At 43.3% G+C, this 21909-nt stretch overlaps 1 protein-coding gene across 2 annotated transcripts in view; it reads left to right on the top strand.

The window, feature by feature from the left end:
• Positions 1–19847, top strand: part of LOC149469840 (multidrug and toxin extrusion protein 2-like) — a 124166-nt gene extending 104319 nt beyond the window's left edge. Inside the window, exons 13-17 of one of the 2 annotated variants that reach the window (XM_089668439.1) lie at positions 465–534; positions 1161–1293; positions 15121–15215; positions 17989–18085; positions 19609–19847. In XM_089668439.1, the coding sequence (XP_089524565.1) occupies positions 465–534; positions 1161–1293; positions 15121–15215; positions 17989–18085; positions 19609–19847 (634 nt within the window). Of the gene's footprint in view, positions 1–464; positions 539–1160; positions 1294–15120; positions 15216–17988; positions 18086–19608 lie in introns of both variants that reach the window. The other variant, XM_089668438.1, reaches the window with a different exon arrangement.
• Positions 19848–21909: the final 2062 nt, after the last annotated feature.

Genomic DNA, 21909 nt, shown 5'->3' with positions numbered 1-21909 from the left:
AAAAGACGTAATAGAACAGATAACCTGTATTTCAGTAGAATACTGACTTTCTACTTTCTTGAGTCATAACAGTGATTCTTTGTTTTTTCTCCTTGTTTTGCTCCTGAACTTTACTTACACTTGTGAATACATTCACAAATTTTATTAGGATTCTAGTGAAAGTGTAGGACCACTATTTTAAAGTTTCATTTTTTTTTCTATTTACAACTGCTCATTCTTCATTTTCCAAACAGTTGCAGTCTGGTAAATATGCAGCTTCAATGAGTATAATAAACACATCTACATAGTAAAGAAAGGAGAATTTATCTACACTGGTACAGTTATTAGTAAGTGAAATGGATAGTTTATTTACTTGTCCTAACCTACGTAAAACAGGAGAAATTATTTTTATACTTTACTGTCATGGTAAATGTTTTGTAGCATGATCCTATGTGATTTTATTTTTCCTTTGTTGTTAAATGCAGAGATATCATTATTTTGGTGTCACATGTTATACTCGTATTTGCTCCATTTCACCTGTGTCAAGGTACAATTGTAAGTATTTTATTATTTAGCTCATTATTTATGTATAAATTAAAGTGGTACTTTACTCATAACAACTTGATAAAAAATAATGTTCTTTACCAAGGAACATACGGTACATTTTGCATTAATAATTATGCTACCAAAATTAGTGTGTGCTGTAAATTGCCTCCAGCATTGCTGCTGTTTCCTCTTGCTGGAAGCTGCCATTTTGCTGAAGCCCAAAGCCCCTGAGCAGCAGTAAATCTTTAGGCTGTTTGCAGATCGAACTCTAGTGGCTCTTCAGCACAGTGCCAAGCAATAGAGAGCAACTGAGCATGTGCAGAGCAGAGTGCGACAGTTTATTGCTAGATTTTAACCAGCATAGGTACTTATTTTTAATGTTTTACATAGTTATACCTACAAAAGGTGCCAAGGAATTATTTTCTGACTAAAGTTCTACTTTAAGTGAATATTAATGAAAACATATGTATAAGTGACTGGGTGGAAAAAGTTTTTTGTTTAATAATCTGTGCAAAATAAAATGAGTTCATTGATAGGTTGCTGCACAGTTTTCTCAGTTCACACACGATAATTTTCATAGTGGTCCTGTTGAAGATAAAAGTATACAACATTTAACATTAATTATTCTATTGTAGTCAGCCTGCTGTGGAATATTAAGAGGAACAGGAAGGCAAAAATATGGTGCTATTATAATGATTTTGGGGTTTTACCTCATCGGGTTTCCGGTTGGAGTGTCGCTGATGTTTCCAGTAAAACTTGGGATTTTAGGTAAGATCACTAACTACGTACATGACAGGAATATATGTTTAAAATGTTTCTGCCTACCTACACTGAACTGTTATATCAGCAATATCAGCTGAATTTAGCTTTGCTGATACAGATTGGTTGTAATGTGACCTGCTGCTTATCAAAGTATAAGGACAATGAGCACAACTAGAAACAAGTTGTTACCTCTTAAGGCTGGCCATAGACGGGCCGTTTATTGGCCGAATTGTCGGCCGATAAACGAAATATCGGTCGTTGCTGTCACAGATGCTGCCACCAATGTCTATGAAAAATGTCAGTTTTTCGTGGATTTTCCAGCATGACTGATAAAAAGAGACAAGAAGATCTACGAAAAACTGCCAACAGCATTGCCCCACTAACGGCGTGAATATTGGCCGATTTTTCATGCGGACGAAAATTTGGCCGATAAACGACCTGTCTATGGCCTGATTAGGAGAAAGTGTCTGAACAAGGACATTTGTGGCAGAATCACCAGGTATTAATTTATTGAAACCTGCACATTTGAAAAGGCTGAAAACAACCTTTGGAATCACATTAATGTTAAATCTAGTATGATATTTTAATCATTGAGTTTATATCTACTTAAAGCGAAGTTCCACTCACTCTGTAAAAAAATAAGTCAGTAGCTACAAAAACTGTAGCTGCTGATTTTTAAAAAACAGCCACTCACCTGTCCCATGATTCCGCGTTGCCCCCGCCGCAGCCCATTTCATCAGCCATCCTGTATTCCATCTTCAGTGTGGGCACCCGGCTGTGACAGCTTGCGGTGCCCACTGCGCATGCACGAGTAGCGATGTGCTCCTGAATGGCCCCTTCATCTTCTGGGACCTGTCATGTGTCCTACAAGACTTCAGGGATGGAGGGTAGGAGGACAACTTCCGCTTCCGATCACCTAGGCGATCACAGCGGAAGTGGGAGCGGGTACCTGTCAAATTTGGATACCCGCTCCCCAAAGGTGCCAATCCTTAATGGGGAGCAGGGGACCAATCTTTAAAGCAGAACTTCCCCTTTTTGGTTGGGTACTGTATATGTAAACCCTCACCTTGTAAAACAATCCCTTCAGTTTAAAATAGAAATGAAAGGCAAAACATGTATGTATACAAAACAATATAAATATCTTTCTTCTCCTTTTATATAACTGGTCACATACCCTCTGTTCTCAGCTGCATAAGGATCTTAGAGCGCTAGGAAAAGAGAATCAGCAATACACTGATCTTCCCAGTGAATGGCTGTGCAGGGGGGGAGTGTCAAAACAAGTCTGATTGGAGTTCCAGGACAGGCAGAGAACTGATCACATTTTCCCTCATGCCTAGTGCGATCAGTTTTTAATATGAGAGCAGAGGGACTGTCAGGAACACCAGGCATTTCACACAAAAAAAGCAATACAAAGAAAACAGAATACTTTTTCATAGAAGTACATGATACAACAGGTACATATCAGGAATAATACATTTTGGGTTTACATACTGTATTCTTTAAAGTTTTCTCAGAAAGACTACAATCTATGACAATTTCACTTGAATAATCAAAACCTGTGACATGCATTATCTGACCTCCCTCAGTTTTGGTCATTGAAAGCATGTATGTGTAGCACTCACCCCCAGAGGAGCCACTTGGTATAACAGGTTCTCTGTTCTTTGCCATAACTCTGAGAACTGTTTCGGCCCCTCTGACACAGCTGATTTGGTAGTGATAAGCTGCAAACACCTATTAACTCAGTTGTTATTATTATACTACCCTCAACTGTATTAGCATATAGGAAATAGGCACCAGACTAATTAGTAGTAAATGGAATAAGTATATTATCACAAAGCAAAATAAATGACAATGCAAAGAATGCAATGAACAAATAAAGGAGTCTGTTTGAATGCAATGCTAACTGATGAGAATACTAGGGTATAATATGGCCATTAATCTAGATCACTCTGGTACTGAGCAAAGCAAATTAGTATCTACAGTACTGATGAAGAGCAGTGTAAACAGTAAACTGTATAAACAATGGACAGCAATGAAAGGGGTACCCCGGGAGGTAGTTATACAGTATCTGGAGCTTAATTTGCAGATTTCAGCTGGCTAATGGTGGGGCCCAATTTGTATGGTGTTGCACCAGCCCTTTAAATCTGCATTTCAGTAAGCCAGTGGTTGGCTTTAGGATTATTAGGAAAATGGGCAGTCTTTTGTTGTATTGATCTGCTAAACAGTAGTGGAATAAACACAACTGCAGTTGCTCAACATTTCTGGCATACAGCAGATGTTAGTTTGGACGCTTGTCTGTTGGCAGTCGCTCTGGCTTTTTCATGAGGAATCTGGCCCTCAAAAACCTCAGTCCCAACACTAGATCCTCAATAGCTTGATTCCAGCACTCTGGTTACACAGCATGCTGGTCACTTCAGCTCCAGTCCTCCTGCACTCTGGTGTAGGCACACAAAGGCATGCGGTGCCCCTGTGTGTACAGCTCCAGTCCCTGGCAGCAAGAGTTCTTCTCAAAAGCCCAGGAAAAAACATGCTCATCCCTCCTCCATTTGTACTATGGGCAAAGGAGTACACACACACACAGCTTCTCTGCACAGCTAGCAGCCGGGAGAGAAGAGAGTAGGCAGGAAAACACAAAGGAGTCCCTTGCTCTTCCCAGTTCTTCTGAGTACCCGGCTATGCTATATAGAAGGTAGACAAAGTTGCTGCCAGACACCTTCGGTGTTGGCTTATCAATGTCAACACAATAGCAATCATTACAATAGCTATTCACCTCCAGATTCACTGGCAAAGGGCATCTAGAAATGCTTAAGGTTAACTTTCATTCTGTTTATAGGTTTAGGCTTCCCAAACACCTAAAGCTGAGTACACACAGATCGAAATTCAACCAGTTAAAGCAGTAAAAGTGTGTCCCTAGTCCTGCTAGTCCTGCTAGAAAACCTGCATTCAATCATCAACTGCTCAGTGTATTCTGACAGGAGAAAAGTCTCTCTGTCAGTATACAGTAGGTAAGTGGGGGAAATTCCTGTATGCACATTGCTTGTGTGGATGAAGGAATCTGAGGATTTTTCATTCAGCACACTGGTTGAATGAAAAAAACTTCATAGTGTGTATCCAGCTTAAAGTGGTAGTAAACACTACTTTCTCACTTGTACCTACAGGTAAGTTTATAATAAATCTTACTTGTAGGTATAAGGAATATCTCCTAAATGTGCACTGTTTAGGAGATATTCACTACTTCTGCTGCCGGTGATGTCAACTGTGCATGCACACTGTTGTGGCTCCTGTATTCTTGCTCAGGAGTGGTATTATCATGGCTTGGCCATTCAAGCAAAGGAAGAAAGACTGGGTGAAGATGGAAGCCCTGTTAGCAGTGACAGACAGCACTGCTGGAGGGTTTTGTTTTAAGGTAAGTTTACATTGCTCTTAACTTGCAGGGGGAATCATTGTTTTAACACTTTAAGAGCTATTGGATGTATAGCATCAGTATGGATGTTCCATGTGGCCTATGAGTATCCATAATTTGTTAATAGCAAGCATAGTCGAACTGCTGTCAAGCACTACCATCACCGAATGGCAATAGAAGTATCAATAAATCTTGGTTTTGCAGCACTTCAAGTGACAGTTATCTTGGTAGGTGCAATAACACCCAATATACATTTTCTAACTTGCTCATTGAACCCTCTGTCTACATTATAGTTTAATGGGAGGGATGAGAGTTTACTGTACACATTACTTTGTGTCCTATTTTAATTTATTATTATTATACAGTATTTATAAAGCGCCAACAGTTCGCTCAGCGCTGTACATTACAATGGGAGACAGAACATGCGACAGTACTACAACAATACAATGTGATACACAAGGGGTTCGAGGGCCCTGCTCTTTCGAGCTTACAATCTAGGAGGGAGGGGATAGTGGTACAGGAGGAAATGGCTGTGGGGGATAGAGTGGTAGGAAGAGTGGAGGAGGTCAGCAATTAGCAGGGGGTGGGGTAGGCTACCCTGAAGAGGTGGGTTTTCAGGGTGTGCCTAAAGGAGAGGCGAGTAGGTGATTATCTGATGGGTTGGGGCAGGGAGTTCCAGAGGATGGGTGACGCCCTGGAGAAGTCCTGGAGGCGGGCATGGGAGGAGGAGACCAGGGAACTAGAGAGAAGGAGGTCTTGTGAGGAACGGAGAGTGCGTGTTGGGTGGTATTTAGATATTAGGTCGGTGATGTAGTTTGGGGTAGTATAATGGACAGCTTTGTACGTCAGTGTTAGGGTTTTGAATTTGATCCGTTGGGCAATCGGAAGCCAGCGGAGAGATTGGCAGAGGGGGGTGGCGGAAACGGAGCGGTTGGTAAAGTGGATGAGTCTGGCTGCCGTATTCAGGATCGACTGAAGCGGGGATAGCTTGTGGCGAGGCAGGCCAGTGAGGAGGGAGTTGCAGTAATCAAGTCGTGATATGATGAGGGAGTGGATGAGCTGCTTAGTGGTTTCCGGGGTTAGGAACGTGCGGATTTTGTGCCATGTTGTGGAGGTGGAGTCTGCATGAGTTTGTTAGTGATTGGACTTGGGGCTGGAAGGATAGATTCAAGTTAAGTATGACCCCCAGTACTCTGGCTTGTGGGGCGGGCCTGATGTTGGCATTGTTGGACGTGATGGAGAAGTCAGTGGGGGGTGGTGTGCGGGCAGGGGGGAAGACGAGGAGCTCGGTTTTGGAGAGGTTCAGTTTAAGGAAGTGGAGTGACATCCAGTCTGATATGTCGTTCAGTAGGCTTGTGATTCGGGCGGAGACTGAGGGGGTAAGGTGAGGGGTGGAGAGATAGATTTGCGTGTCATCGGCATAGAGGTGATAGTTGAAGCCATGAGAGTGTATGAGTTGGCCAAGGGAGGAGGTGTAGATGGAGAAGAGAAGGGGCCAGAAGACAGAGCCTTGAGGGACCCCAAAAGAGAGGGGGAGTGAGGGGGAGGTGGTAGCGTTGTAGGTAACGCTGAAGGAGCGTTGTGATAGGTAGGATGAGAGCCAGGAGAGAGCGGAGTCTCTGAGGCCAAGGGAGTGTAGCTTTTTGAGGAGGAGGGGGTGGTCGACTGTGTCGAAGGCCGCAGAGAGGTCGAGGAGTATGAGCACTGAGTAGTGGCCGTTAGCTTTGGCGGTTAGCAGGTCGATGGATAGTTTGAGTAAGGCAGTTTCAGTGGAGTGTAGGGGACGGAAGCCGGACTGTAGGGGATCGAGGAGGCTGTTGTCGTTGAGGTGGGAGCTTAGGCGATTGTAGACTAAGCGCTCGAGGAGTTTGGATGTAAATGGCAGCAGGGAGATGGGTCTAAGGTTGTTCGGGTCATTGGGGTCCAGGGAGGGCTTTTTAAGTATAGGGGTAATGTGCGCGTGCTTCAGAGGGGAGGGAAATGCGCCGGAAGAGAGGGAGAGATTAAAGATGTGGGTGAGGGAGCATAGGATGGAGGGGGAGGGAGGTTGTAGGAGTTGTGAGGGGATAGGGTTGAGGGGGCAGGTGGTGAGGCGGGCATTAGAGAAGACCTTGGTGACTTCCTCGATGGTAGTAAAGTCGAAGGAGTGGAATGTGGAGGGGGCTTCAGTGTGAGGAATGTTAGGTGGGGTGGAGGTCAGAACAGTGGTGAGGCCGAGGGAGAGGGGTGATGAGGTTGCTGTGTGAGAGGGGATGGGTGGGGAGGAGGTTTGAGCAGCGGCGATGTCCCTGCGAATAGTGTCAATCTTGTTTTTGAAATGATTGGCAATCTCAAGGGCAATAAGTGAGGTGCTGGGTGGAGGTGGGGGCGGAGAGAGTAGGGAGTTAAAGTTGGAGAAGAGCCGGCGAGGATTGGAGGAGAGGGTCTTGATGAGGGTCAGGAAGTAGGATTGTTTGGTAGCGTGGAGGGAGGAGGTGTAGGTGTGGAAGGCAGATTTATAGCGGGTGAAAGCTAGTTGGGATCTGGTTTTGTGCCATAGTCGCTCCAGCGCACGACTGCATCGTTTCAGAGCTTTGGTGTGTTCAGTCTGCCAGGGCTGGAGCGGTCGGGGTCTGATGTTATGTGTGGTTAAAGGCGCTAGCGAGTCAAGGGCAGCTGACAGCGAGTTGTTGTAGGCAGTCATGGCCAGGTTGGGGCAGGACAGGGGGAGGATGCTGTCATGGAGTTGATCAGCTGCGGAGTGGAGGGGGGCAGGGTTCAGGTTGCGGAGGTTACGGCTGGTAGTAGTATGACACTTGGAGGGGTAGGCGTTAGAGGACGAGGAAACAGAGAAGGTAATAAGGTGGTGGTCAGAGAGAGGAAAAGGGGGTGTTAGTGAGGTTGTGGGGAGCGTAGAAATGGGAGAAGACAAGGTCCAGGATGTTCCCGTCGGAGTGGGTGGTGGATTGTATGCACTGTGCAAGTGCAAAGGAGAAGGTTAGGTGGAGGAATTAATATATATATAGTGTGTAGCGCTGCTAAGATTTAAAAACATAATATCCAAAAATGCATACCTTAATGTGAACCAAAATAAAATTACTTATGTAATATAACATGAATATTAGGTGATTATATCACTCAGTGATTTCTATAGTGAAATATGCATCATAATACAAGTGATTATAATATAAGTGCAAATATTACAATATTCAGTGCTTTCAATATACACACACAGTGTGTGGTGACAAATGTCCACAACAAGAAAGCAGTTTGACCAAGTGGAATTCAAAACAGCATGCACAACTTGTCAGTGCTGGTGATGGGTGAGAATCCTACAATGGCTGATGTGCCTGCTCACCTTCCCTCTGCGACCCACAGGGGCCAAAAAGCCTTTTGGATAACTCCAAGATCCTACTTGTTATCCACAATAGAAGTTACTTCACTGGCTCCAAAAGGGCTCACTCCTCCTCCTCCTACTTATCCTCCACGGACAGACACCAGTGTATATATGCTTATATACTCATATGGTTATGGACCATGCAATAAGAACACAAAAGATCCTCCATAATGTATTACCGTAATGACATTTATTATAGGCAAAAAACCGCCAAGTGCAAACTCACATTTAGCTGGAAAAATACAGAGCATTAGTGACACTATCCATGGGCATACTGCTGGGTCTCTGGAGTGCCAAGATGGCGCCAGACCCGGAAGTGCCGGAAATACCGGAAGTACGTCACCACGTTGCTATGTCTACGCGTTTATGGCACAATGGGAGGAGGAGACTATATACCAACAACCCCCCACAGAACTGAAAGTATACAGGAGATATATAGATGACGTTTTTATGATATGGGAAGGCAGTGAGTGGGGTTTGTTAGAATTTCTAAAAAAACTCAACACTAATATTAAAAATATTAATTTTACTTGGGGTCAAAGCAAAGAATGTATTCAGTTTTTAGATTTAGAAATTCTAACCAAGGAATCCACAATATACACGGAACTTTTATAAAACAGTGGATCGAAACGGATATATACCCCTAGGTAGTTGCCATTTCCCTCCCTGGCTCTTGAATATACTTAAGGGGCAGTTTGTTCGTCTTAGGCGCAACTGCACATATGCAGAAGATTATCAAGAACAAGTAAAAATAATGGAAGAAAGGTTTATAAATAAGGGATATGTGGAGAAGCAAATAAAACAGAAAAGTAGGGAGGTGTATGATATGGACAGATCAGCTCTTTTGAAAGATAAAGAAAAGGAACAGAATATTACGGATGAACCTATTATCATCATGGATTTTAATAGTCAAAATAATAAAGTTGAACAAATTTTTAGGAGGCATTGGCCAATTTTACAGATATGATATTAAAACAAATTATATCACAGCAGCCCAGGTTTGTGTACAGGAAGGCACCCACGCTGAGGGATAAACTGGTAAGAAATGTAGTTGACCCACCGATTAGAGACAAAAAGAGTACCTTTTTGGATTTAGAAGGCTTTTTTCCATGTAGGAAATGTTACGCATGCAGGGCCACTAGGGGCTATAATAAGAAAAAACTTACCTTTATGTCCAAAAATACTGAGGAGGAATTTGAAATCAAAGATTTCATTACATGTAGAACCGAAGGAGTGGTGTATTGTTTACAGTGCAGATGCGGACTCCAGTATATTGGACGCACGAAAAGGGCATTATGGAAATGCATAAAAGAACATGTCCACAACATTGGCAAAGGGTATCCTAACTTTGCTATGCACCACAACCAAGATCCATCGGAGTTGCAATTTTGGGGAATTGAGCGGTATAGAAAACATTGGCGGGGGAGCCATAAGGTCCGTACGTTAAGTAAACTTGAATCTAAGTGGATATACACTATGCAAACTCAAGTTCCCAGAGGGCTGAACATAGAATTTGATCTTAATTGTTTTATTAGTGATTTTAGAGGTTTTATATTATTCTGTAAGCACTTTACATGTATGTACTGTAAATATCTGGTCACTCGGGTATTAGTGTTTTTTTATCAAAATGTATTCCCCCCCTTTTTCAGTCTGGTCAGTTGGGGTTCCATCTATTTTATAATTTTTTATCCCATTTTTATAAATTTTTAGTTTTTATTCTATTCAATCCAAGGATTTAATAAAGTTTAATATTAGTTTTAATCATTGTTTTTAGACCCAATCATACCACCAAACACTGGCATACAGTAGATTTGGGGTAGAGTTATTATGATGGGTAGCAGGGCGTTTCAATTTTAGTAGTAATATAAGGCAAAAATCATGACAAAACTCAATAGAAAGAGGCACGGGATCCACAATAAAATGGCCGCGACGCAGTGTCCCATATTATCGGGACTTCAACAAAATGGCCACGATGTTTTGCATAAGCAATTGAACAATCAACATTGGGACTCCCTGCAAAGTAGAAGCAGACTCACCACCACGCTATCCTGACGAAGCTGTGTGAAGCGCGGCGTAACACGTAGACATAGCAACGTGGTGACGTACTTCCGGTATTTCCGGCACTTCTGGGTCCGGCGCCATCTTGGCACTCCAGAGACCCAGCAGTACGCCCATGGATAGTGTCACTAATGCTCTGTATTTTTCCAGCTAAATGTGAGTTTGCACTTGGCGGTTTTTTGCCTATAATAAATGTCATTACGGTAATACACTATGGAGGATCTTTTGTGTTCTTATTACATGGTCCATAACCATATGAGTATATAAGCATATATACACTGGTGTCTGTCCGTGGAGGATAAGTAGGAGGAGGAGGAGTGAGCCCTTTTGGAGCCAGTGAAGTAACTTCTATTGTGGATAACAAGTAGGATCTTGGAGTTATCCAAAAGGCTTTTTGGCCCCTGTGGGTCGCAGAGGGAAGGTGAGCAGGCACATCAGCCATTGTAGGATTCTCACCCATCACCAGCACTGACAAGTTGTGCATGCTGTTTTGAATTCCACTTGGTCAAACTGCTTTCTTGTTGTGGACATTTGTCACCACACACTGTGTGTGTATATTGAAAGCACTGAATATTGTAATATTTGCACTTATATTATAATCACTTGTATTATGATGCATATTTCACTATAGAAATCACTGAGTGATATAATCACCTAATATTCATGTTATATTACATAAGTAATTTTATTTTGGTTCACATTAAGGTATGCATTTTTGGATATTATGTTTTTAAATCTTAGCAGCGCTACACAATATATATATTGTTTTATCATTCTTCCTTCTAAAAAGGAGAGGATTGGGTGTCAGCAGCAGCCCCGTAAAGTATATCTGAAATAGCGGAGCAGGAGGATTAACTATTCATAGGTGGAGGAATTGTGATGTGGCCGGGTTGTCGGTGTTAACAGGGATGTTGAAATCCCCAAGGATGATGGTGGGTAGCTCGGAGGAGAGAAAGAAGGGTAGCCAGGCGGAAAAGTCATCAAGGAAGCAGGATACGGGTCCAGGAGGCCGGTAGATTACAGCAATCCTCAGGGGGGTTGGGGAGAAAAGTCGGATGCAGTGGGCTTCGAAGGAAGAGAAGGATAGAGAGGGGGGGTTTGGGAGGACTCGGAAGGTGCTCTGCGGTGACAGGAGCAGACCAACCCCACCACCTTTATGACCGTTGGGTCTGGGTGAGTGGGTCCAGATGAGACCTCCATAGGAGAGTGCAGCAGGGGAGGTAGAGTCAGTGGCCTGGATCCAGGTTTCCGTGATCGCTAGGAGGTTGAGGGAGCGGGAAACAAAGAGGTCGTGGATGGCAGTAAGCTTGTTGCACAGTGATCGGGCATTCAGGAGTGCACACAAAAACGGAGGGGTGGTTTTAGGGAGCAGGGGGACAGATATTAGGTTGAGGGGGTTATAGTAGGACGTGGAAGTGGGAGGGTGCCGTGTGGGAGAGCAAGGTGGTGGAGGGCCAGGGTTCGGGGAGATGTCCCCCGCTGTTAGGAGGAGAAGAAGGGTGAGAAAGGTGGCATGGGAGCGGGATGTGCAGGAGCGTGTAAGTCTACCAGTGGGGGTGTTCGGGTCAGTGGGAGGGTGGAACATTAGGAGGTGGTGGGTGCCGTAGAGGGGCGAAGGAAGCAGTGAGGACACAATATGCAGTTGTTTGGGAGGAGCAGAGGGATATAGAGAAGGGATTTTGGGAACGGAGGAGAGGAGTATGAGGAGGAGGAGTGGAAGAGGCATTTAGGGAGGTACACGGGGTGGCGGATAGGTGCGGTGGGAGGCTTGGCTGCGGATAGTCCAGCATGCGGTGGCGTATCTCGTTGCTGTGTCTTCCGGTAGCTGGAGTTTAAGGGAGTGGGGATCGGGTGTGGAGGGATGGTGTCCAGGGGCGCTTGATTGGAGATTGTCAAGCGTGCAGTGGGGTTTATCGTTGTAATGTCTTTCAGCTAATGTTCTAGTCCTTAGGTCAAGTTGGGCTGGGGTCGGTGTGAGTGGTCTCTGGGTGGTCGAATCAGGAGCGTTGTGCGGCTGTTTCTTGTCCTTTGAGTCAAGCTGGGTTGGGGTCGGCGTGAGTGGTGTCTGGGTGGTCGGATCAGAAGCGTTGTGTGGCTGTTTCTTGCGGGAGGATGCACGTGATCTTGTGGAGACTTGCTTGGCAGTGTTCAGGGTCCAGGTGGAGGTCCCAGGTAGAAGGATGAGGGTTGGCTTGAGGAGGAGAGGGATGGGTGGGAGTTGCGAAGTTGATGTCCCTTGGAGCCGGTGGGGAGAGATGAGGATGGACGGAGATGGGGAAGTCTTGTCAGGATGCAGGGGTGGGAATGGAGGTGGATGGAGATGGAGGTGGCTTACCGGATGCAGGGGACGCTGTAGGGAGCCTCGGGGGGTTCACTGCTGACTCCGGGTGGAGACCTGGGCGCCTGGGTCTCAGGCTGAGCGGCTGCGCCAGGCTGCAGGGTAGTGTCCACGGGTGGTGTGGGGGTCGGGTGGTGATGCCGTGCTGGGCCCTGTGGGACCACAGCAGCCTGGTCCTGCAGGGGTGGTTCTTGACGTTAATCATATTAACATCAGCAGCTGGTAGCAAGCCAAATTTTAGTGTATTCACTCCCCTGTATTTTTCTGAGATCTCTTTATTACAAATAATTGATTTGTTTAAAAGAATAAAAAAATAGTGAGGAAAATATATGTTTACATTTTTCTAATTTGAATAATATACAGGATTTATGTAGAGCAGACAGTTTGCGCAGCACATACCAAAATGGATTCACAGCACATGTACAATATATTTCAATACAAAAGGGATCAGAGGGTCCTGCTCGTTACAGCTTACAGTCTATAAAAACGTTGTTGTTAAATTGCATTTCTGTTTATTGGTATTTGTTGTACAACACAATTCATTCCATACAAAGATTTTGCTTTCTTTTTGGAATTGTTTTGTGTCTTGGGATGTGCAAAAATCAAACTGAATTTCTATTATGAAATTAGAGAGCTATACATAAATCCTAAAAAGATGTTTGGGGGGAAACAGAAAAAACCCAAAAGTGCTTGATTACCAATGAAGATCCCACTCCTATGATCAGGAAAATGAGATCCTCAGATCAGTTGCTGAAATTCTTGCAGCTCAAAACTTGAACAATAACAAAAATAAAATGTATAGAAATGGAAGTCAAATGACACAATATACAAGACAGACAATACTGAATATTTTGGATATAGAGGAACAAGGTGTTTGTTGTATGCTGTGTCATCACCCCTAAGGGAACTCACAGTCATCACAAGTGATTGATTTTCATGTCCACACAACAACTGGTTTCAAAAGTGGGCCTTGAACCTAAAAGAAATCACATTAGCACTGGAAAAACAGTGGTGGTGGGGTATCCCTTCCAGTCAGCAGCATGACCTGCTTTAACTGTTCTAATAGTAGGCAATAGTAGTCAGCGGCAAGGGCTTAACTATAGCCATGACAAACTATGTGACTGCTATAGGGCCTAGAAGCATAGGAATCTCAGTACTGTCTGGCTACAGCAGCTGGTAAATAAATGTGTCCTCATAGCATTCTGTTATTGTGCAGACCCCATGTACACTGCTGCTCCTAAATGTGAGTTTAGGAGCTTTTGGCGTTTTTTTGCCAAAGCCCCTGAACTCTACTCAATAAAAGTCTATGTGTCCATGTACACATACACTTTTACCAAAGTTTAGGAGCAGCAGAGTTTAGGGGCAGTTAAACATTCCACTTCTGAATGCAGAATAATCGCATTCAGAAAGGAACATTTTCGCCAAAAAAACACTAAATGCGGCAAAAACACGTGTAAGCTCGGCTAAACACAGTTAAATGTTAGCCATGTTTAGCACTTGGGCATTTATCCATGTCAATGGAAAATACTCTAGCCAATCAAGTGAATAAATGTTTAAGCGCTAAATGCGGGTAAACGCAGTAGCACGTTTACACGCGTTTTTGCCTCATTTAGCATTTTTCTGCTTCCAGGAGAGTTTAACTACTAGGTGAGTTCATGTGTACATAAGGCCTAATAAATGGAGAGAAATATTCCTAAATAGTCCAACACTTAAGCCCCGTACACATGGGCCAAAAATCGTCCAGTTTCAGCGGAAACTGGTCAACATTCAGTCTGTGTGTACAACTATCTGACAATGCTGTAATTGTTGATGAATCAATTTTGATGCAGGGATCCGCCAGGTTTCTTTTGTTCAACAAGCTAGCTGTATGCATGTACCCAGCTTAAAATGGAACTTTACCCATAACAACTTTACCCACAAAAAAGAATGTTATTTAGAAAGAAACATACGTTATTCATTAATAATTATGTTACTAAAAGATGTGTGTGCTGTAAATTGCCTCCAGCATTGCTCCTGTTTCTTCTTACTGGAGGCTGCCATTTTGCTGAAACCCAGATCCCCTGAGCAACCATAAATCTTTAGGCTGTCAGCAGATCGGCCTCTACAAATTCAGCACAGTCCCTATAAATAGAGAGCAACTGAGCATGTGCAGAGTAGGGGGAGACTGGATCCAGAGTGTTTAGAGGATTTTAAACAGTATAGGCCCTTATTTTTAATGTTTTACATAGCTATTTCCGGAAAAGGGGTCAGCCTGATGTGATCTAGCAGGACTTAACTTTCTGGCTAAAGTTCCACATTAACTCTAAAGGCAGAAAGTCTTCTGATATAACTGTATCTGAATTATTTTCTTCATACTGGCTAATAGGTTTCTTCAATTGTTTCTTTTTTCAAAGTTGATCCAGGGAATACTCGATTGCCTTTCAGGGGATAAGGAAGGAATTTTTTCCCTGCAGGAGCAAATTGGATCATGAGTTGCTGGTTTTTTTGCCTTCCTGTGGATCAACTGTGGGTGTAGGATTCTAACTTTTTTTTTAATGGTTGAACTGCATGGACTTTTGTCTTTTTAAGCCAGATTAACTATGTAGCTATGTATATGCAATTATCATAACATTTGGTGCTAATAGCTGTATATTTTCAAATGCATGTTCTGTCTTCAAGGTCTATGGATTGGAATATTTTGCGCAGTGTCACTGCAAACTTGCTCCTTTCTACTCTATATCTTTTGTATGAACTGGCACGAAGTCTGTGAAGAGGTAATGAACTTACTCAGTTAAAAGATGCTGTAGTTTGACTTAAAGTGAACCTTTGCTTTATCCTTGCCCCAGTCCCCATCTGTACATACCTAACTTTCCATTGAGCCCTTACCAACTTCATTCAGCAGCTGGTAGTGAAGAGGAATACCTGGTACTTCCTGGTATGGGGAAAATTTGAATCACTCTCATTCCTCTTGTGTGGTAGCCTGGCGGCTGGCTGATCAGTACCTCACAAATAGGTTTAGCTAGGGAGGATGTATTTAACCACCTCCCGCCCACCATATAGTCCAATGACGGGCACAAGGTGGTTCTCTCGTTCTGAGAGGACGTCATATGACGTCCTCCCATTCTCACCACGCATGCGCAGCTCAGGGAGTGCACAGCGCGGCGATTGGTGGTGCGCTGTGTCCCTCGGACACAGCGGATCACCGATCACGGAAAGAGCTGAAGATGTCGGCTCAGTCATGTGATCAGCTGTGTCCAATCACAGCTGATCACATGTAAACAGGGAAATGCCGGTTATCGGCATTTCTCTCCTCTCGAGCTGTCGCACTGACAGCTCGAGAGGAGAGGAGAGCCGGTAATCGGCTTTCCGCAGAGGGGACATATACACTGATCATCAGGGCACTGATGATCAGTGTAGCCCCAGCAGTGCCACCTGTCAAAGTCCATCAGTCCCAGCTGTCAGTGCCGATCAGTGCCACGTGCCAGTGCCTATCAGTGCCACATCAATGCCACATATCAGTGCATACCAGTGCACATCAATGCCACATATCAGTGCCCATCTGAGCTGCCTTTCAGTGTCATCCATCAGTGTCAGTCAGTGCCACCTATCAATGCCAACCAGGGCCACCTATCAGTGCCAGTCAGTGCAGCCTATCAGTGCCATTAAGTGCCGCCTGACAGTGCCATATATCAGTGCCATGTATCAGTGCTGCCTTTCAGTGCCCATCAGTGATGCCTGTCAATGCCCATCAGTGCCACCTATCAGTGTCCATCAGTGCAGCCTATCAGTGCCCATCAGTGCAGCCTCATTAGCGCACATCAGTGAAGGAGAAAAATCACTTATTTACAAAATTTCATAACAAAAACTAAGAAAAAAATTTTTTTCTCAAAATTTTCAGTAGTTTTTGGTTTGTTTAAGAAAAAATAAAAACCCCGAGGTGATTAAATACCACCAAAATAAAGCTCTATCTGTCACAAAAAAATGATAAAAATTTCATATGGGTACAGTGTTGCATGACCGCTCAATTGTCATTCAAAGTGCAACAGCGCTGAAAGCTGGAAATTGGCCTGGGCAGGAAGGGGGTATAAGTGCCCAGTAGGCTAGTGGTTAAGCGAATCATTAACTTTTAAGCAAACCTACATGGCTAAAGCAAAGGTTCACATAAACTAATTTTCTCAAAACATTTTAAATTATTTGAATAAATGTAACAAAAATTATGAATTTCTCTTAGATTCTTTCAGGTGTTATGCTTGCCAAGCTGTTATAATACCCCTAAACCTAATTGCTGTATTATTAACACATGCCACAGTTTGTTTTATTTACTGGTTTAATTTTTGAAGGTTGAGGGAAAATGAAAAGGTTGCAGAGGGTAAAGATAACAAATTGATCTTTCATTTGCTCCCCGATATTGATGTTCATCTGATGGAGCCCCCTGAAAGCTGTGTAAGCTCCAACCCAACACGAAGCTTCAGTTTACATATGTTTTTCTGTGTAAAGTACCCATTCAGGGAAAGAACACTCACAGATCCGGCTGCTATTATTTGTCTTGTGTTATGTATAAGAAAGCAGTAATAAGTAGTGACAGTTCTCAAAGGCACTAATGCAAGGCAGTTTATGTATAAACAATGTCACCAGGCTCTGGCCTATGTTGTCAGTGGATGGCTTCTGCTGGAGGTGTGGCGGTTTGTGGTACACTGGGATGGCACTGTAATGCTGCTAGTGAAAGTCCCAAGATATAAATCTGGTTACCGGGATGTTTCCAGACTGCAGGCATTGTCCCAGTGCTGACCCAACTAACTAGGAACCTTTTCCTGCTCTAATATCTTTCCCTGGCCTGTGAGTATCCAGGTACACCCAAATGATGCAGGGGACCCTATAAGGTTCCCGGTCAAGATGGGAGGCTGAGATCTCTAGAGGTTGCAGAATTCAGTCAGAGAGAGAGTTGGCTTCTCTAAGACCCTGAAAGATTCCTCTGCACCTGTAGCAATGGCATAGTGCCTACAGGTTGGAGGTGAACCTACACATCTAAGGACCCCCCCATGCCCACCCAACAGTGTTAATGACTGCTGAGAGGGCACTTAGTTTTTAGGAGGACAGGGCAGTCAAAAATACCTCCATACCAAGAAGGGACTTCTTGGAGACTCATAGAACTGCTGGGGTTAGCAGCAAGTTAAGACAATTCCCAAGCAATAGCAGGTAGCTCAGGCAATTACCTTTCAGATTTCACCTGCAGCATCAATAACTGGAGAAATCACCTATTGTTAGCCGACCATTAAAGTGCATCTAAAAACTTAAAGTGAAGCCGGCAGAATATAATGATCTTTGCCGGCAGCTGTAGCTGCCGGCAGTTAGGGAAGGAAAAAAACCCAGCTGAACTGGTCGAATTTCAATACAACTGTGGCCAGCATTACTCTTGTTAGTAAACTACTCAGCCTGTGTAAGGAACACAGAATTTACCATTTTCTATGGAAACCCCCATTTCAACATATTGTATGATGGGTTATTCTTTGTACTTATTGTATCTAATTATACATTTCATGATGGCAGGCTAGAATAAGAGCTGGAGTGAAACCATTGAACGTCCCTGACCCCAGAATTTCACAAACCAATATTTTGAAATCTACATTTGACTTGGAGGAAAGTGGTAAGTTGACCACACAAAAGAGTGAATGTGTTGCTGCATTATTTGATACATATTAAAAGACAGTTCTTATTTTGTAAATGAATGGAAGGGTAAATAATAAGACAATATTAGGTTTGATTGGCCAATATATTTTAGATGCCTATCAGTACCTTTATTCAACTTTAGTGGCTTTGCTAGCCCTGGGTACCAAGTGTGCATGTCCTAGGTCCCTATTTTTAAGGACAAAGTCTGAGCAGGTAAAAAAAAAGTCTCATTCCTTAGAAAGAAAGCACTGGATTCTTCATCAGCTTAAGGGGGGATGGTGGTAAATCATTTAAAAAACTTTTCCTAGCACTCAAGTAGGCTTTAAAGCCTAACTCCATGTTTCCTGTGACTGGCCCAAACTAACTATTTCCTTCACTAACAGATGTGCATGCTGGGTTGTATAGACTGTATGTAAAAAGAAACAGAAACATCAGCTATATACAATATACAGTGCTGTGTTCCAGCAGCGGGATAAGGACCTTTAGTCCCACTCCCACAAAAAAATCATGTCAGGCTGAGCACTGCTTAGTCATTCACAGCCAGATTTCTATTCTATGAATGAATACAAAGCAGCCTCTGACTGGCTGAGGCAGAAGCAGAAATCGTGACATCATCTGTCAGCCTCTTTTGCAAACAGGCTTTTAATAAAGAAAAGGCATATGATGTCTCTTCTGCATTAAAGTTTTCTACCTGCCTGCCTGCACCCAGGGTTACTGTTAGAAATCACGGGGCCCTGTACAGCTTACCTGACTGCCGTCCTCCGCCAAAAATGTAAAACAAAATTTTTGTTAAAAATACACTAAAATCATTACTAGCAGATAGAAACATAACATAACTTACAAAATGTCTGCTAAATCTAAAAGATATAACTGTATTGAGTAAATAAATAAACGTCTGTGTAAATTAGGTCTTGGGGCACATTCACATGGGTGCTGTGACCTGTACAATGTGAATCAGTGTCATCATGTGGCTGGAGCTGTGTGTAGGCAGCTTACGTTACTCTACGGGAATGCAGCAGCTGTATGAACAAAGCTGCAAGTCCTAATTTGACAGACACGTGAGTGCAGGTGTACGGCCCCAAACACAGACATGGTGCATTCCGGACCACTCATCCACTCTTGTACACCTGTCAAATTAGGACGTGTGGCTGTGTTTGTATGGCTAGGAAACCTTTGAGAATGAGCCCTTGATTTTTTTTTTTTTTTACATTTCTTAATTTTAACAGTTTTATTTTACAATTTTTTCATTATTGTTTTTCACAACGCAGTTTGGGGAAGCTGTTGGGTGGAGACCCCTGAGGTCTCACGTTTGAGACAAAGAAAGACAGACATAAATTTATCAATCCTTTTTTCTGAACCCTCCGCTTCACTGCAGGTCTCACTAAACTTGATAAGCACTAGAGAAAAACATACATGGGCCTTACCTACAGAAATCATTGAACATATACCTATATAGGATAATAATGATGATAATATCTGTTTGACGCTTCTGTATTACAGGGGGCACAACCATGTCTGATTCCAGCTTTAATGCTACTGCCATGCATAACATGGCCCCTGGGGAGGATCTTACAAAACAACTGGAGTTAAAAGATGATCTACCAATGGAAACAACTAATGTTGTAGGTGAAATCCTTTCCACTAAACAGCTGATTGTCCGGAGGGGACTAGCATTGCTTCTATCCATTAGCATACTTCTGATTGGAATTGCTATCAAACTACTTACTACCAATAGGTAATGCAGGAGCCAATGAGCCTCGATGAACACACTTAAATGAGCATGCTGTGATTTATGGACAAATTTCCTCACTATATTCAGTTCCAAACAGCTTTATAATCCTTTACCCAAGTAACCAGTTCTTAAGACTTTTCATAGTTTGTTTTACAAAAATGTAAAAATAGCAAGTCCAGAAAGGAACAATGTGACAATAAATGAAGAATATGAATTGCAGTCATTAAACCTCTAGAAGTCTAACCAGAAGCAAGTCAATCAGATACTTCTAACCAAGCCATAATATTAAGCATAACATAATAAAATGTATTCAATTATTAAAATGTGATAGTTGTAAAAAAAAATACATACAGTGCCTTGAAAAAGTATTCATACCCCTTGAAATTTTCCACATTTTGTCATGTTACAACCATAAACCTAAATGTATTCTATTGGGATTTTATGTAATAGACCAACACAAAGTGGCACATAATTATGAAGTGGAAGGAAAATTATAAATTGTTTTACATTTTTTTTTACAAATAAATATCTGAAAAGTGTGGTGTGCATTTGTATTCAGCCCCCCTGAGTGAATACTTTGTAGAACCACCTTTCACTGCAATTACAGCTGCAAGTCTTTTTGGGTATGTCTCTACCAGCTTTGCACATCTAGATAGTGAAATTTTTGCCTATTCTTCTATGCAAAATAGCTCAAGCTCTGTCAGATTTGATGGAGAGTGTCTGTGAACAGCAATTATCAAGTCTTGCCACAGAGTCTCAATTGGATTTAGGTCTAGACTTTGACTGGGCCATTCTAACACATGAATATGCCTTTATCTACACCATTCCATTGTAGCTCTGGCTGTATGTTTAGGGTCGTGATCCAGCTGGAAGGTGAACTTCCACCCCAGTTTTGAGACAGTCTCGAGACAACAGATTTTCTTCTAAGATTGCCCTGTATTTGGCTCCATCCATATTTCCATCAACTCTTACCAGTTTCCCTGTCCCTGCTGAAGAAAAGTATGGTGGGGTGGGGATAATGTGTTCAGGGTAATGTGCAGTGTTAGTTTTCCGCCACACACAGTGTTTTGCTTTTAGGACAAAAAGTTCAATTTTGGTCTCATCTGATCAGATCACCTTCTTCCACCTGTTTGCTGTGTCCCCCACATAGCTCCTTGCAAAGTGCAAATGGGACTTCATATGGCTTTCTTTCAACAATGGCTTTCTTCTTGCCACTCTTCCATAAAGGCCAGATTTGTGGAGTGCACGACTAATAGTCTTCATGTGGACAGATTCTCCCACCTGAGCTGCAGATCTCTGCAGCTCCTCCAAAGTTACCATGGGGCTCTTGGCTGCTTCTGTGATTAATACTCTCCTTGCCCAGCCTGTCAGTTTAGGTGGATGGCCATGTCTTGGTAGGTTTGCAGTTGTGTCATATTCTTTCCATTTTTGGATGATGGATTGAACAGTGCTCCATGAAATGTTTATTATTATTATTATTATTACTACGAGTTTATATAGCGCCAAAGGGTTTGCTCAGCGCTGTACAATAGGGGGGGACAATACATGGCACAGTACAACAAAGACAGACAGCGTACGAGGGGTAAGAGGGCCCTACTCTTACGAGCTTACAATCTAGGAGGGAGGGGGTAAAGGTACAGTAGGAAGTGGCTGGGGGGGATGAAGTGGTAGGAGGAATGAGGGAGGATGGCCGTTAGGTGAGGGTGGGGTAGGCTTCCCTGAAGAGATGGGTTTTGAGGGAGCGCCTGAATGTGAATAGAGAAGGCGACAGTCTGATGGATTGGGGCAGTGAGTTCCAGAGGATGGGGGAGGACCTGGAGAAGTCCTGCAGTCGTGCATGGGAGGAGGAGACCAGGGAGCAGGATAGAAGGAGGTCCTGTGAGGAGCGAAGGGTACGGGTAGGGTGGTACCTGGTGATCAGATTGGTGAGGTAGTCAGGGGCAGTGTTGTGAACGGCTTTGTAGGTCAGGGTAAGGAGTTTAAATTTGATGCGTTGGGCAATCGGGAGCCAGTGGAGGGAGAGGCAGAGGGGGGTGGCAGAGGTGGAGCGGGTGGTAAGGTGGATGAGT

Source organism: Staurois parvus, unplaced genomic scaffold, assembly GCF_062004578.1.
Source record: "Staurois parvus isolate SC_StPar_1 unplaced genomic scaffold, SC_StPar_1.0 ptg000058l, whole genome shotgun sequence".
Lineage (NCBI taxonomy): Eukaryota > Metazoa > Chordata > Amphibia > Anura > Ranidae > Staurois > Staurois parvus.
The sequence above is the reverse complement of the archived record's forward strand: the minus strand, read 5'-3'. Positions and strand labels throughout refer to the sequence as shown.